Source organism: Puma concolor, chromosome C1, assembly GCF_028749965.1.
Source record: "Puma concolor isolate L17-30 chromosome C1, mPumCon1.1.hap2, whole genome shotgun sequence".
Classification (NCBI taxonomy): domain Eukaryota; kingdom Metazoa; phylum Chordata; class Mammalia; order Carnivora; family Felidae; genus Puma; species Puma concolor.
Window position 1 is genome coordinate 193,083,055 of NC_141674.1, and position 17,496 is coordinate 193,100,550.

At 39.2% G+C, this 17,496-nt stretch overlaps 1 protein-coding gene across 8 annotated transcripts in view; it reads right to left on the minus strand.

The window, feature by feature from the left end:
* The window catches only part of INO80D (INO80 complex subunit D), a 73,910-nt gene that overhangs the window by 33,772 nt on the left and 22,642 nt on the right, over positions 1 to 17,496 (minus strand). For all 8 annotated transcript variants that reach the window (XM_086719421.1, XM_086719424.1, XM_086719417.1 and 5 more), the window contains 2 exons: positions 14,017 to 14,768; positions 6,195 to 6,303 (listed from right to left, as the gene is read on the minus strand). In XM_086719421.1, coding sequence (XP_086575547.1) covers positions 6,195 to 6,303; positions 14,017 to 14,768 — 861 coding nt within the window. The remainder of the gene's footprint in view (positions 1 to 6,194; positions 6,304 to 14,016; positions 14,769 to 17,496) is intronic.

The window sequence follows — 17,496 nt, forward strand, 5'->3', positions numbered from 1 at the left end:
TCAGTAGTGGGGTGAAATCAGCCCTAAACTAAAGGCTGTTGTGGTCCCATTTCACAAAGTTTAAAAAGCAAGCCTCAAAAGCTGCTTCTAAGAAACAACCATCTCCCAAAACAAAGCTCTTTAAAGATGACAAAATACCAGAATCAAGTAAGTAAAATTAACAATGTCTGACATCTAATTAAAAATTACCAGGGGGCGCCTAAATGGTTCAGTCAATTGGGCATTCGACTCTTGGTTTTGGCTCAGGTCATGGTATCACAGTTTGTGAGTTCAAGCTCTGCATGGGGCTCTGTACTGACAGTGCGGAGCCTGCTTGAGATTCTCTCTCCCTCCGTCTCTCTCTCTCTCTCTCTCTCTCTCTCTCTCTCTCAAAATAAATAAATAAAACTTTTAGTAAATCAGGAATCAATGGACAATTATAACTATATTTCACATGTTTGAGAAGGTAGAGTCATCATGACCGTGTCAAGGAGAGACATGGACAATATTAAGAAGACCCAAAACAAACTTCTAGAGATGAAAAATACAGTATCTAATATGAAAACTACACTGAATGGGATTGATGGTTGATTAGGTGCCACAGAGAAAAGATTAACAAACCTGAAGACTGCAATGGAAACTTTCCAAAATGGAACAGAGAGAGGAAAAAAACAAGTGAACAGAACATCAATAAGCTGTGGGATGATTTCAAGCAGTCTAAAATATGTGTATCAAGTCTCTTACATAGAAGGGGGAAGAAAAATAATTGAAGAAATCTTGGCCAAAATTTTTCCAAATTTCATAATTATAAACATACAGATCCAAAAGGTCAATGAACCCCAAACACTAGTAACATAAAAAAAAATTAACTACACAAACGGTTTAAAACTACTGATAAAGAGGGGTGCCTGGGTGGCTCAGTCGGTTAAGTGTCCAATGTTGGCTCAGGTCATGATCTTGCTGTCAGTGAGTTCGAGCCCCGCGTTGGGCTCTGTGCTGACAATGCAGAGCCTAGCGCCTGCTTCAGATTGTGTCTCCCTTTCTCTCTGCCTCTCTCTCTCTTTCTCTCAAAAATAAACATTAAAAAATTTTTTAAAAAACTACTGATAAAAAAACGTCAAAACTCAGAGAAAAAAAGATACATAATGCTACTTGGACCAAAGATGTGAATGACAGCTGACTTCTTAATCAGAAATAATGCAATCCATGTGAGCAACACCCTTAAGTACTGAAAGAAAAATGGTTAACTTAGGATTAATATCTTTCAAAAATGAAGGCACACATTTGCAAAACCATGGATGGACCTACAGGGTATTATGCTAAGTGAGGTAAGTCAGAGAAAGACAAATACCGTATCGTTTCAATTATATGTGGAATCTAAAAAACAAAACAAAGCAGAAATGAACCCATAAATACGACCAACTAGTGGTTGCCAGAGGGGGAAGTAAACCATTCATACAGAAAGAAAATGACATCAGATGGAAATATAGAACTATTCAAAAAATAAAGAGCCCTAGAAATTATAAATATGTGGATAAACACAAAAGAGTTATTTTTCTTTGAAATCTCCTTAAAAGAGAACTAACTGCCTAATACAACAGCAATGTATTACGGGGATTATAACATATGTAGAGGGAAACATATAGCAACAAGCGTCTATGTTAGATGCAAGGAAGATTGGGATGCCTGGGGTGACTCAGTCAGTTAAGTGGCAGACTCTTGATTTCGGCTCAGGTCATGATCTCACATTTCATGAGTTCAAGCCCTGCATCGGGCTCTGCACAGAAGACTCCAGAGCCTACTTGGGATTCCTTCTCTCTCCCACTTTCTCTGTTCCTCCCCTACTTGTGTGCGCGCACCCTCTCCACTCTCCCTCTCTCTCTCTCAAAATAAATACACTTAAAAAAAAAAAAAAAAGGAAAAGAAAACAAGGAAGATCTCAGATTTAACTAATTTATCACCTTAAAAACTTGAAAAAGATCTGCCCCTCCCTCACTTGTGCACGCACACGCATGCTCTCTCTCAAAATAGATAAGCACTAAAAAACTTGAAAAACACAAATTAAACTAAAACAAAGAAGGAAGGAATAAAAGAATAGAAGAGAAGGAAAAAGTAAAGAACAGAAAGCAATGACATAAAGCTAACAGAGAACCAATGAAACCCAAAACTGGTTCTTTAAGCAGATAAATGAAAAAGAATAGAAAATGCACACATAGGGGTGCCAGGGTGGCACAGCCAGTTAAGTGTCCAACTCTTGATTCCAGCTCAGGTCACGATCTCATGGTTCATGAGTTTGAGCCTCGCGTCGGGCTCTGCGGTGACAGGGTGGAGACTACTTGGGGTTCTGTCTCTCCCTCTCCCTCTCTGCCTCTCTCTCTCAAAATAAACATTAAAAATAAAAGAAAATGCAGGGGCGCCTGGGTGGCTCAGTCATCGGGTAAAGTGTCTGACTTCGGCTCAGGTCATGATCTCGTGGTCTGTGGGTTCAAGCCCCACATCAGGCTCTGTGCTGGAAGCTGGGAGCCTGGAGCCTGCTTCGGATTCTGTGTCTCCCTCTCTCTCTGCCCCTCCCCCATTCGTGCTCTGTCTCTCTCTCACTCTCTCAAAAATAAACATTAAAAAAAATTTTTTTTAATAAAGTTAAATAAAATTAAATAAATAAAAAAATAAAATAAAATGCACAAATAGACATACATGTCAAGGGCTCCAACCCAATTACAGTGTTTTCAATATAGTGTTGATTAAATAGAAAATCCACATGGAAAAAAAAAAACGGTCCTTATTACCACCTCACATCATGTACAAAACATACAAAAATAAATTTCACAAAGATTGATTGCCAGTAAAATAATAAAGCTTCCAGAAGATATGTAGCTTTATGACAGGGGGGTAAGCAATGATTGTTTAAAAGAGTCACAAATACACTAACCATAAAGAAAAGACTAATAACTTGTCCTCATTAAAATTAAGAACGGTTTTCTATCAAACATACCATTAGAAATATGAAAAGGTTAGCAGTTACTAGGTAATTACTGTTCCTTAAAAATATATTTAACATACCGACTTATTTCTGCTACTGAGACCTCAGGAAGAGCCTGAGAACTCTTTTAGCACATGCGTCTACAGTCAGACTAAGTAACCAAGAAATCTTTTACAAAACAAAACCAGGGCACCTTGACCAACACAGCGGGTACAGCATGTGACTCTTGATCTCCGGTTGTGAATTCAAGGCCCACATTGGACGTAGAGTTTACTTAAGAAAATGAAACAGGGGCGCCTGGGTGGCTCAGTCAGTTAAGTGTCCAACTCTTGATTCCCGCTCAGGTCATGATCTCATGGTTCGTGGGGTCAAACTTCGCATCAGGCTCTGCACTGAACAGTGTGGAGCCTGTTTGAGATTCTCTCCTTCTCCCTCTGTCTCTGTTCCTCCCTGATTCTGTTCTCTCTCTCTCTCAAAATAAATACACTTCAAAAATAAAGTCTTTAAAAAGAACAAAACAAAACAAGGCCAAACTTTTCCCTAAAATTTCTTCAAGTATAATCCTAGTTTAGCAAGAAAACTCATGAAAAGGTTCTGGGAGGGGAGGGGTTTGTGGAGAATGGTGATCAGAACACTATCGGTTTTTCTTCCAAAATTCCAAAAACTCAATGAACTCACTGAACAATCTTAAATGGTAAAACCTTTTGAGTAATTTTAAATGGCAAAACTTCTTGAGGATACAATGGACAGGCTAGGTAGGGTAGGGCCAATTTTCTACAGCTGTCCATTTTCTACTAGACTTAACCACAAGGTACAATAAATGACAAGTAGCTGCAAGACGAAACTGAAATAAAGTTGTTCTACGGGTAGTTTAAATACAGGACAAAGGTCCCCACGAGAGGGCACAGTGGCAGATACAGACGGTGGAGATACAGACAACGAAAGCATGGCAAAGCAGGCCAATCCAAGTTTCACCCAAGGGAGACCATATGGTGTGCCCATTCCCAGATCACAAGACTTTGATGAGAATATGCTGAGTGAGCGAGTGAATGAATGAATGCATGGATGAAGGGAAAAGATTAAAGTGCCTGCTGGACAAGAAGTGAGGATGGCTACTTATAAAAAGAAGGCAAATATCCCGAAGGAAAAGGAGAACCAGGAAAAGAGTATTGTGGTAAGTCAGAGAGCAAGCCAGCTAGCAAAAGTGACCAAGAAAGTAAAATGCTACAGAGATGAAGAAAAACTCGATGGTCTCAAGTCTGAAACAACAGAAATATTCCAAAAACTCTGTTAAGAACTGAGGGCAGAAACAGGGGCACTCGGGTGCTTCAGCTGGTTAAGCGACTGACTCTTGGTTTCAGCTCAGGTTACGATCTCATGGTTTGAGTTCCAGCCCTCCACACTGACAGTGAGAGCCTGCTTGGGATTCTCTCTCTCCCTCTCTCTTTGCCCCTGCCCTGTTCGCACATGCTCTCAGTCTCTCAAAAAAAAAAAAAAGAAAGAAAGAAAGAATAGAAGGCAGCAACAATATACATTGCTCCTAATCAAGAGCAAATATGCCTAATATTGATGTTCAGGTCATCCTGAGAATTCCAACAGGAATCTTAACTACCATTAATCAATCATTGCCCATGTATAGGGCATTGTGCTAAGCATGGGCTTATGTTCCCTCATTTATAGCAATTTGGAAAATTAATTCAAAATATCCCAAATCAAGTTAAGCTCATAGAACATCAACCTTAGGAAGCATGACGGATCGGAGCTGTAATTACAAAGGTGTGAGTTCAACGGTACTCTCTCTGAAAAAAAAAAAGAATTCACTAATGGTAAGCAAGCAGTCTTGAATGACACATAAAATGGAACCTTTGAGCCAGAAAAAAAAGTACAGCATTCTCTGTTACTGTCTGGGAGTTGTGGAGGCGAGGACGACTGGCCATCAAGAAATCCAACTAGTTCTCCTTGCTCTAGTTAGTTCCAGGCCCAAATAAGCTCCTCATGTAGGCCGGCTTCGTCAACATTTGTACTACTTAATGATTATTTCTCAATTTGAACTGGCATTTTGGTTTGTACATTAGTCTCTAACGAATCAGTTCCCTAAGCCTAATTATTTCTGGCTGTACTAACAGATCACATATTAAGCCTATAAACTAAAAAAAAAAAAAACCAGACCCTAGAGAATATATGTCCGTACAACAACACTGTGAAATTCTAGGAGTCAGCCGCGGGCAGATAGCTGGCCTCCCCTCTATCTTGCCAAACATCTATTCAAATCACAATACTTAAAAAATAATAACAATTAGCTGAGTCTGAGAGTCATCTTTGGCTCCACAGACAGGGATCTATTTCAGTATGGTTAACTGTACCAAGTGAATCCCTAAGGCAGTCCCCTGAAACACAACAAGCTTTCTCACTATCAAGGAAGGGGCTGTGTGTTAATCAACCTATAGCTTTCTCATAAAGCAGATACCAAGAACCTCTAAAGAGATTATCTTGAAAAACATTTCAGCACATTAGAAATACTCAGCGCTTGGGGTGCCTGGGTGGCTCAGTCGGTTAAGCGTCTGACTTCGGCTCAGGTCATGATCTCTGGGTTCATGGGTTCGAGCCCCACATCAGCTCTAAGCAGACAGCTTGGAGCCTAGAGCCTGCTTTGGATTCTCGGTCTCCCTCTCTCTCTGCCCGCCCCCCCCCAACTTGCGTGCTCACGCTCTCTCTCTCTCTCTCAAAAATAAAACAAAAAAAAGTTTTAAAAATATTCAGTACTTAAGAAATATCAAAGAATGGATCAATCTTGTGGAAGACAGATGAAGTAAAAACCACTGATTTTTCAGCTAACTACCAGAGCAGAGCCAAAAGACCCAGATACGTCAGACAGTGGGACTCCAAGTAGCCCTGGGACCACAGCCAAGTTCCTCAACCTGTCTGGGCCTTGGTTTCCTCTTCTGTAAAATGAGGAAATGAGACTAGGTAATCTCTAAAGTCCCTTTTCCACTCTAAATTCTATTATAATTGGTTCCTTCAGTGATAAATGGGAACGGTACAGAAACGAATTTCCCAATTCAACTGAAGCGAAGCTCTCCTGAAACAATATAGTACATTTCTTCCCAAGTAGAATCTATTTCACCTCCATTACAACAAAACTAGATCCAACGAAATAAACAAACATTAGCATATAGAACGAAAAATCGGGCCACAGCAGGGGTAATTAAAGAATGAAAACAAAAGGAAGACTTACGTGTGTCTTTCATATCTGAGGGTTTCTCGGATGGACCATGCCACCTGGTATGGCGAGGCCTGCTCAGAGTCCTCTGGTTCCTCTCCGCTCTCTTCCGACCAGTCCAACCCTGGGACAGAGGAGAGGATATGGCAGGTGAGAATAAATGTATTCTTACTTAAAATTTAGGAAAAAAAAAAAAAAAAAGCTACCCAAAATGCATAACACAAAAACCTACAGCACCTGCTATCACAGTGTACATAAAATGCCTCCTGATGAGTTTCATCCCTGTTCTGGCAAAAATATTAATAATGAATACATGACATACACTCAGGTTAAAACTATGACGTTATAACAAAAAGCTATATTCCGAAGATGAAATTCTTGTCAGACATTTTACAGACTAGACACAACATAAGCAGGGAGTCAAGTACCCCCCTGCCAAAAAGGTAGAATTTCTGAAGTATCAAAACATTATACGTTAAACATCATACATTCTGACATACGTAATGTCAGGGAAACCCAAAACATCTTCACAATGGTAGGTAAGGAAGGCTAATGTATGTTCAGGTAAGAAAGAAATCAAAAGGTACTGGTGAAAGCACTCTATACTTCAACAAAGAAGGGCCTTAGAATAAACTGTCAAAGGCAGACACTTCATCCCCTTTCCCAACACCTCCAAAAAAAGGACTCCACTCCCCCCAGGCAGGGCCATTGACTGGCTCGTGCCCTCCGCAGGAAGAGGGAAGGGTAAGATGGCAATAACCTGATGTGGCTTGGAGATCCTTTTAGTTCTTTTACACAAGAGCTGGCACATTTTGTGACATTTTGAAAAACAAGTTTAAAGGGGAAAAATAGAGAAATACAGTATGAACAATCACTTATTTTATTAAATGCTACTGTTTTTAATGATTGGATAATTACTAGCCTCCAACATAGATGTTTTACCTTTATAGAAGTTTTGTATCTTGAAAAGGTCTTAATACTGATGTTACACAGCCTAACATCCATAACTTCAATATACTGATAACGCAATGAGACTTTAATTAGATACCTTGATAAATACTGATGTTGTACAGCCTAACACACATAACTTTAATATACTCATACCTCTATGAGACTTTAGATACTTTCATAACTAGTATGGTCTTCCCTCTTAAACCTCCTAAAATCAAAAGACCATCTTCATTAGACACTTACGTTAAAAAGGACCTCACAGGTTGCTTCTATAATTTAAATGAGTTTATATGTGCTAAATAGGGAAATTAAGAAAAGGCTAATCAAAATGCAAATTATAAATGGTTAAAATTAAATAACACACTGCCACTGGCATAAAGAAACCTCAAATCTAGTTCCAAGATGACCATCCAAACTGTCAAGTCACCTTAAAAAGTAAATTACTTTCTCTCTACTAAAATAGTAATTACAGGGGCGCCTGGGTGGCGCAGTCGGTTGAGCGTCCGACTTCAGCCAGGTCACGATCTCGCGGTCCGTGAGTTCGAGCCCCGCGTCAGGCTCTGGGCTGATGGCTCAGAGCCTGGAGCCTGTTTCTGATTCTGTGTCTCCCTCTCTCTCTGCCCTTCCCCCGTTCATGCTCTGTCTCTCTCTGTCCCAAAAATAAGTAAATGTTGAAAAAAAAAATTAAAAAAAAAAAAAAAAATAGTAATTACAAAAAACAAAGTCAGAAACAAGTAATCACAATAGAATTAGCTTCAGGACAGAATATTAAAAGGCAAAGCCTTTCAAACACAAAGTTACATTTAAGCACTTTCAAAAATTAGGACATGAATTATCTTTTATTGTTTTTATATAATTAACAGCAATTTCTACTAAGTCACCTGTACCTTCTCTGAAAAAGTCAAGATCTCAGTCATAAGTACTAAGATGGAAGTGTTTCTCTTGTGAAATTAACTGTCCAATAAAGCAAACCTTTGATCTTGGCTTCATTATCACTAGTTTTAATGTAACTAACTGAGATAACCAGGCCATACAAAACTGTTTTTAGCTGATTACAAAACTGTATTTTTCTTTAAGTATTCTTTGCTGACATGAATGCAGACTGTACTTGGTCACAACAGTGCATTACAATTTCTCTTCTCCAAAGTAACCTTTGTTTTGAAAACCTAGGCCCGTAATATGCTTGAATAAAAAAGACAATACATTTTCTATAAGTTTTCATTCTGTTCAAAATGATAGAGCCTGGGTGGCTCAGTCAGTTAAGCTTAAGTGTCCGACTTTGGTTCAGGTCATGATCTCAGGGTTCGTGGGTTCGACCCCCATGTGGGGCTCTGTGCTGACAGCTTAGAGCTGGGAGCCTGCTTCACATTCTATGTCTTCCCCTCCCTCTCTGCCCCTCCCGTGCTCACACCCTGTCTCTCTCTCAAAAATAAATAAACCTTAAAAAATTTTTTTAATTCAAAATGATAGAAAACCAGCCCTCAACACAACATAGTTTGTTTCAAAAGCTAAAAGAAAAAAATCAGCATCCACAGATAATCCAAAGTATAAATATTTAGAAGAGGACGTAGGTAAATTGTGGAATAAGAGGCAAACATCTGGGAAAAAATAAAGTTAGATCTTTGCCTCAACACTCATACCTAACGAATTCCAAATAGAGGACTGCAATGTAAATAAGAAGAAAAGGACTAAAAGAAAATATAGGTGAACATATTACACAGTCTTGGGATGAAGAGAGCCCAAGCAAGTAAAAAACAAAATAAAAACAAAACAAAACAATAAACCTGATTCAAAAGGAAGAAATTCTAAAAAAATAGAACATACAAACGATTTCAACTCCTAAATTCCAAAATCATTATCATAGATATTTAAAAGCAAATAACAAATGGGCAGGAGGAGAGGTTTTGCAACAAATATGATGTATAAAAAGCTGTTACCTAATCAATAAAAAAAGAGAAACACTTCCATAAAAATGAGTGAAAAAAACCTGAAAAGGTGAAAAAAGAACAAGACATATAAATGTTCAAAAAGCATATGAACAAATACTCAAAGCTACATTATTAATTCAAAATAGCAGTTCTCACTCCAAGTATGGTCCATAGATCCCCAGGGGTCCCTGAGACCCTCTTAGAGAGTTCCTTAGGTCAACACTACCTTCAAAATAATACTAAGACATTATTTGCTCATTTCACCATGTTGACATTTGCACTGATTGGGGCGGGGGGAGGAGGGAACCATGGTGAACAAACCTGCTGGCACCTCAGCAGGAATCAGAACAAAGGCACCAAACTGTACTAGCAGTCATTATAGGTTTCACACCATGAATTGTAGTGAAATAAAAGCCAAAAACAAGTTTTAAGAGTATCTTTGACAAAGCAATTGTATATTAAAGATTATTGATTTTATTAAATCTCAATTCTTTTTTTTTTTAATGTTTATTTATTTTTGAGAGAGACAGAGACAGAGTGTGAGCGGGGGAGGGACAGAGAGAAAGGGAGACAATCTGGAACAGGCTTCAGGCTCTGAGCAAGCTGTCAGCACAGAGCCCAACGCAGGGCTTGAACTCACAAACCGCGAGATCATGACCTGAGCCAAAGTCGGATGCTTAACCAACTGAGCCACTTAGGCGCCCCTAAATCTCAATTCTTGACCACACGTCTTTCCAACATCTTTGTGACTCAATGGAAAGTCATAAAGTGCCTCTGCATACCTCCCAAGAAAGTATGGTGGTTGCCTTGAGGAAAACACTTGCTCCACTGTTTTAAGCTGTGACCTCAACTAGCTGCTTTTTTGTCATCCAACACCATTTTTATTCAAAAGAGTGACTGACAAACTACAGTTATTAAGACTTGGGTATCTGGCAGTCATTTTTTTCTAAAATGAATGCAGTGAAACTGTCACTTCAAAGAAAGCAATGAACAGTATTTGCTCCCAACTATGAAATTCACATTTTCACTTGAAAGCTTGTTGTTTTTGTTGTTGTTGTTTTTGGTTTTTTTTTTTTTTTTTTTTTTTTTTTTTTTTTTGGAAAACCTGAAGTCTTCACTAAGTCTATGACAACTTTCTAAAAGATTTTTCTGATGAGGTTGGGTGAGAGTATCAATGAATGTGATTTTTAAATTTTGTATAACGAAATATATCAACATTTGGAACATATGTTTAACTTGGTAAACCGCTATTTTCCAAATGACCAACACATGACGTTACAAAATCATGCATGAGTAAAAAGATCCATGCAAAGTACAAAGTAGATCAATGTATTTTAATGTAACAGTTTGCAAAAATTCCTTGATAATGGCCTCAGATTCCACATTCCACATTGCAACTAATCTTTAAAAACCCACCACTTGTTGGGGGCGCCTGGGTGGCTCAGTCGGTTAAGCATCTAACCCTTGACTTTAACTCAGGTCATGAGAGCCCTGAGTCGGGCTCTGAGTTGATAGCATGGAGCCTGCTTGGGATTCCCTCTCCTTCTCTGCCCCTCCCCTCCACTTGCTCTCTCTCACTCAAAATAAATAGGCATTAAAAAAAAAAAAAAAAAAAAAAAAGAAGAAGACACCTCTTCTCAGTGGCTCAGTTGGTTGAGCGTCCAACTTCAGCTCAGGTCAAGATCTCACATACTGTGAGTTTGAGCCCCACATTAGGTTCACTGTTGTCAGTGCAAAGCCCACTTCAGATCCACCATCCCCCTCTTCTCACGCTCTCTCTCAAAAATAAACATTAAAAGAAAAAAAACTGCAAAACTTAAAAAACAACAGAAAAAAGAAAAAGAAGAAGAAAAGAAACTACCACTTGTGAAATTTTGGTGTAGAATCAAGAATATCCATAATTATTTTTTAAAAACCAGTACAATATTCCTCCCTTTTCCAGCTATGAATGTGTAAGGCCATATTTTTATCTACTAATCAAAACCATGTATTACGACAGATTGAACGCAGAAGTGGACAGGAGAATCTAGCTGTCTTCTAGCAAACCACACATTAAGATTTGCCCAACAATGTAAAATAATGCTGCTCTTATTATATTTCTGTTCTTGGGAAAACGTATAGCTATTTTTCACAAAAAGAACATGTTAACATGTAGTGACTTTGTTGTCATCTTTAAATGCATTAGGATCTTTTAAATTTCTGAGTTTTAATTTCTAATTCAGTAAATATCAATAAATTTAACTCATATACACAAAGGTTTTGGAGTGTCCTCAATAATTTTTAAGAGTGAAAAGGGATTGATTCTAAAGCCAAAAAGCTTGAGAAACACTGATCTAAAGTACACAAATTAAAGCAACTTTTGGGGGCACCTGGGTGGCTCGGTCGGTTAAGTGTCCAACTTCGGCTCAGGCCATGATCTCGCTGTTCCTGAGTTTGAGCCCCGCATTGGGCTCTGAATTGAGAGCTCAGAGCCTGAAGCCTGCTTCAGATTCTGTGTCTCTCACTCTCTGACCCTCCCCTGCTTGTGCTCTGTCTCTCAAAAATAAATATTAAAAAATAATTAATAAAAAAATCAATTTTGTATCAAATTTGGAAAGGCAAAATAACTAATATCTCATACTATAAAGATGTAGAAAAACTATCATTGTCATATACTGCTGAAAGAGGTAATGTGACAAAATAATTCTGAAGAAAATATTTGACAACATGTATCAAAAAGCTTTCTATTTTAAGTTTTATTTATTTATTTTGAGAGAGAAAACAACATGAATAGGGGAGGGACAGAGACAGAAGGAGAGAAAGAATCCCAAGCAGGCTCTGTGGGGTCAGTGCAGAGGGTGATGCAGGGCTTGACCTCACGACCATGAGATCTTGACCTGAGCTGAAATCAAGAGTCAGACGCTTAACTGACTGAGCTACCCAGGTGCCCCTCACAAAACTTTTTAAAAACTGCAAAAGCTTAGAATCACCAATTCTGCTTCTAGGAATCTATTTGAAGGAAAAATTAAAGATGTGATAGTAATAATTTTACTGTGAAACTATGCAGCTACAACACTTTATAATGATACAAACTGCAAACAACCTAAATTAGAAAAAGGATTCAGCTGTGACAAATGACGTTTTGTATGAAAAATTACTCCCTTGGTAGTCCAATATGAAAAAATTTTAAAACAGTTTACAAAACTGTATGTAGAGCAGGAACCCAATTTTATATAACTTAACTATACCAAGGCATTAACAAATCAGTATTAATAAGGTTTGGGTGTTTTAATTTATTATTTTTATCCACACCTTTTCTTTAAGTTTTATTAGTTGCTTTAATTACCAAAAGTCATACATGGTTCACTAACAGGTGAAACAATATAAAACTATACTCTAAGAAGAGTTACCTTTCCCGTCTCTGTAAAAACACATCCTGACCAGTTTTATCCCCCCTTGAGAGCCAATGTCAGCAGCCTGGTAGTGTATATTCAGTTACACTTTGCCTATAATCACACCTAAGAGGCAAACATCTATCTATACATATACTTGATCAATAGATGCACTGGTGCCCCCTGTTTATTTTTTTTTTTTATGGGATAATACCCATACTTCTTGGTTCTTTTCTACTTAATATAACATAGGCACATCAAGTTAAAAGATACAGATTTCATTCTTTTTAATAGCTATATAATACTTCATAAAGCATATATAAACCATAATTACTCAAGGCCTACTATTGGTTATAAAGGTTGTTTCTGGATTTTTAATACTGCAAGAAACGTTGCAATAAACATCCTTGAACACATATCCTTACATTTTGATATATGTATTTTTTAATCCAAAGATAGAGTCCCAAAAGTGAGTTTGCTGGCTATATATACACACTCTTAATTAGTATAAATACTACCACATTACTTATCAGCAATGTATAAGCCTCATCAACAACACTGAATATAGTTTTTGCTAATCTGATAGTAACTACTGTTACTTTAATTTGCATTTCCTCACCTGCTATGGGGATTGGGGTTTTCACTGGTTTACTGACCATTTAATTTACCTTTATTCTTCCTCTATTCCCATCCTTTTCCTATTTTTCTATTCTATTGCTATCATATGCCATGCAAATAATTTTTCCTAAAGTTAGGATCACAGCTAACACCATATTTAAGAATAAATTCCAAATGAATTAAAAGTTTAAATAATCAGGGGTGCCTGGGGTGGCTCAGTTAAGCTTTGGACTCTTGATTTCAGCTCAGGTCATGATCGAGGCTCACCTGCTTAGGATTCTCTCTCTCCCTCTCTCTCTAACCCTCCCCTGCTCGTGCACATGGGCTTTCTCTCTCAAAAGTAAATAAATAAACTTAAAAAAAAGTTTAAATAATCAAAAACAAGCTATCAATAACAAAATATAAAGTATCTGTATGAACTTGGGATCAGAGAGATTTTCTTGAGCAAGAAAATTCAGAAGCAATAAAGACAGACATTTCACTACATTAAAGTTTTAGCTGTTTTTTTTTTTTTCCCACTTTTAAATTATCAACAGATATTGCTTTGGGAATTATTTTTTAACAAGTTTTTCTTTTTTTTTTTTAACTGTCGGCAGATATTAACAAGGCTATCGTTATTCCAAAGTCCTATGATAAGACATGTTGAAAACCTCATCAGACACAGGTGCTGAGCTGGCAGAGGCACAGAACTGCCAAACACAACCAACCACCTTTTAACACCGCCGCTACGACCACTAACCAGAAGCTGTGATGGGATTCTACACTTCCCAACTGCGGCTTCCGCATCCTGTCCACCAGGGAGGTTTCCTTTATCAAGGCCTGCGTAAACACGGAGCCCCGCAGCGGACCCCGGCCCCGGTGCCCTCCACCCCCATCGCACGGGGGTCGGCCGTGGGCACGCGGCCTCGCGGGAAAGGGCACATTTTGTTCCCGTCACGCGGGCACGATCTGGCACAAGAGAGAACTCACCTAGATGGGGGAACAGATCAGTGTCCAGCTGATGTTTCTGGGTGCACAGTCTCACCAGTCTCTGCAGTCGGCTGATGCAGGAGAAGTGTGGAGAGAAGGCTGTGGCTTTCATAAGGACCCGATCAGTGCTGGGCGGGTCCGCGGCGGGCGCCCTGCCGGAGGGCAGGAGGGGCAGCGGCCTCTTGTGAGACGACTGCCTTGCTTGTGCTATAGTGTGTGTGGTGGGGGCCACTCCCTGCAGTGGTAGGCTGGTGTTCGGAGGTGGAGGGGACTTGCAGACGAAACCCTGCGGTGGCGGCGGCGCCGGAGGTTTTAAAGAAGTGGGGGAGGGTGACGGGTGGGGGTGCTGCTGCGGGGGCTGCTGCTGTGAAGGTGCAGGAGGGGGACTAAAGTGCTCTTGTCGAACTTTTAAAATCTCGGTCTCTCTCTGGCGCTGCCGATTCTGGGCCAACTTGCTCTGCAACTTCTTTCTCACAGTTGCCCCTTTCTTTAGGTCATCATCTTCCTCGTTGAAAGCAAACGGGTCTTCCAACTCGGTTTCCAGGTAGTGGAGAGGGACCCTAGCCCCGGGCGGAGAGAGGGACATTCCATCCAGTCCATTGGGCATCTTCAAGGCCAGCGTGGGCACCGTCAGGCTGAAAGCCATGGTATCCATCTGGTGCCTGACCTTTACCTCATCTATAGGATCATTCTTTTTCTTCCTCTCTTTTTTCGGGATAAAGCCAAGTACCTGCAAGTGGCTGTTGCAGTACCTTTAAAAACACACACACAGAAGGGGGAAAGGTTTATGATATACAGAGTAAGAAAAGGAGAATATAGAACAACATGGTATAAATTGTGACTCCTGCCTAATATGTTATAAATTCATGACTATCTTAACTCTTGGCATTCGTGGATTTAATGTAAACAACTGCCGCTACTCTCAAGCAATCCTCCAAGTCTGCCATTTTCCTGAAGCAAATATGTGAACTGTGTATGTGCAGAGGCTGCAGGACAGAAGCAAGTCATTCAAATAGTGAGTGGCCCGGGATAACCATCTGGCTATTGCTTCTCGCTCTGCTTTGTTATTTTATTTTGTATTCATAGCATACAAAGTAACGAGTCTAAAGGATCACCTAAAACTCTCCTGTGCAGAAATATGTATGTATGTGTATTTTCAAATATTTGTAGTCACAAAGATCTTATGACATAGCCCCTAATAATGTAGTGTCTACAGTGTATTCCACACACACACACACACACACACACACACACACACACACACACAGTAAGAGAGAAAGAAGAGAATACAGAAGAGAAGGAAAAAGTAAATTAAAACTAATTAGTGGGACTACAGATGAAAGGAGTTCCTCAACAGCGAGAGAGAGAAGTACATGTTTCTACCTGCAGGAAATACTAAAATAATGCCCTGTATACAGATGAGGAAGCTAAACCTGATAGAAATCAAATAACTTGCCCCAAACCCCACATCTGGAAAGTGTCAGAGTGGAGACCTGAACAGATTATCAAAGCTCAGAAAGACTCTTAGTAGGTCTTCAACACGAGGCTACTTTTGTAATGTAAATGGTATTTTAAAAATACTAAAAAAGGACAGAATCCTTCTACATAATAAAGTAGAATGCGTGTTGCTCCAATAAACCACACTGAAAACCTATGGAGGCTTTTCGCCACTAGAAAAGCAGTGTTTTCCAAACTGGTATTCCTTAAGCAATTCAGAGTAGGTTAACAAGTATGCTTTAAAGAGTATTCCATGCTTAAATAAATTTGGAAAATACTGGCTTAAACAGAATTAGACAATGATTTTGTTGTTTGTTTCTGATGAACAACTTCTCACAGCATTTTGTATGATAATGTGCATTATGCTTCGAGGTGGAGATGTACCCATCTGACAGTGTTTCCCTAACTTATTCGAAAATGGCATCTATCTTGACTGTAGCCCACCTATGTTATCTCCATCGGACACAGTTTTGGGGGAAACGGCACTAAAGTAAATAATTAACGTCAGTCCTCAAACTCATTGGGCTGCATCGAGCAAATTTTAATTGTTTTTAACGTTTATTTATTTTTGAGAGAAAGAGTGCACGAGCGAAGGAGGGGCAGAGAGAGAGGCAGACAGGATCCGAAGCAGGCTACGCTATAGTGAAGGGTGTGATTTGGGGCTCGAACCCATGAACGGTGAGATCATGACCTGAGCCGAAGTCAGATGCTTAAGTGACTGAGCCACCCAGGTGCCCCTGAAACAAATTTTTAAGTAGTTATTAAAAATACAGATTCACCAAATAATCAAGAGACATGGTTTCGTTGGCTTTATACATAAATCTATCAGAGGCACTTCTCAATTTTAATAGGACTATTAAGAAAGCTTTCTGGACAGTAAAGAGAATCTACACACCTAACAAGTTTGGGCTAGGTCTCACAGATACCTTAACCAGAATAGATTCATAAAGCTGTGGCCAACAAGGAAAAAAGCTTCAGGGATAACCGCATTAACCAAGCTTCCCAATAAAGAATAAATGATTTCTGTTGTCGTTGTCAAGTCATTTTCAAATTAACAAAAGGGTTAGTGAGGAGAATAATATTTTTTTAATTTGGAAATCTAATTTTTCTGCTCATTACACACAGGCAGCCTGAACTGGTAACTGAGCCCGCTATGCGCCGCCACCTCACGTAACATGGCAGAGGCTGATCTGCCTGTACAGTCCTTCCTCGACCTCACCCTCAACTCCTGCTCCAGCCACTCTGTCAGCATCACCACAACACAGAGTCTGAATTTGTAAAAATAGTTCCTCTTCTAAAAGGGAAAAGTTTTCATAGCTAGAATTACAACAGCTTCCTTAGTTATGATCGGTGCTTAAAAGTGTACAAATATGAACAGGGAAGACACTGCTAAGGGGTTCTTTTGAGGGGAGAAAAATGTAAAATTGGACTATGATGATAGTGGTACAACCCTGTAAATATCCTAAAAAATACTGAATTGAACACTTCAAGTGTATGAATTGTATGGGATGTGAATTATATCTTAACTAAGCTGTTTTAGAAAAGAGTAAACATCGGGGCGCCTGGGTGGCTCAAGTCGGTTAAGCGTCTGACTTCGGCTCAGGTCATGATCTCAAGTTTCATGAGTTCAAGCCCCGCGTCGGGCTCTGTGCTGACAGCGCAGAGCCTGGAGCCTGCTTCGGATTCTGTCTCCCCCTCTCTCTGCCCCTCCCCTGCTTGTGCTGTCTCTCAAAAAATGAATAAACGTTAAAAAAAATAAAAAAAGAAAAAAAGAAAGAAAAGAGTAAACATACAAGAAACAAAAAATTTCTTGGCAAATAGATACTACTAAAATGTATAAAATTATAGCAAACAAATTTAAAATATTATATAAAATAACCAACTTAATATAACCACTTACCTCTGAGACACCAAGGTAACAGTGATAAGCCTTAGCTTCCCAACTTTAAGTATATTAGGAAATTAACTTTACTTTTTAATTAT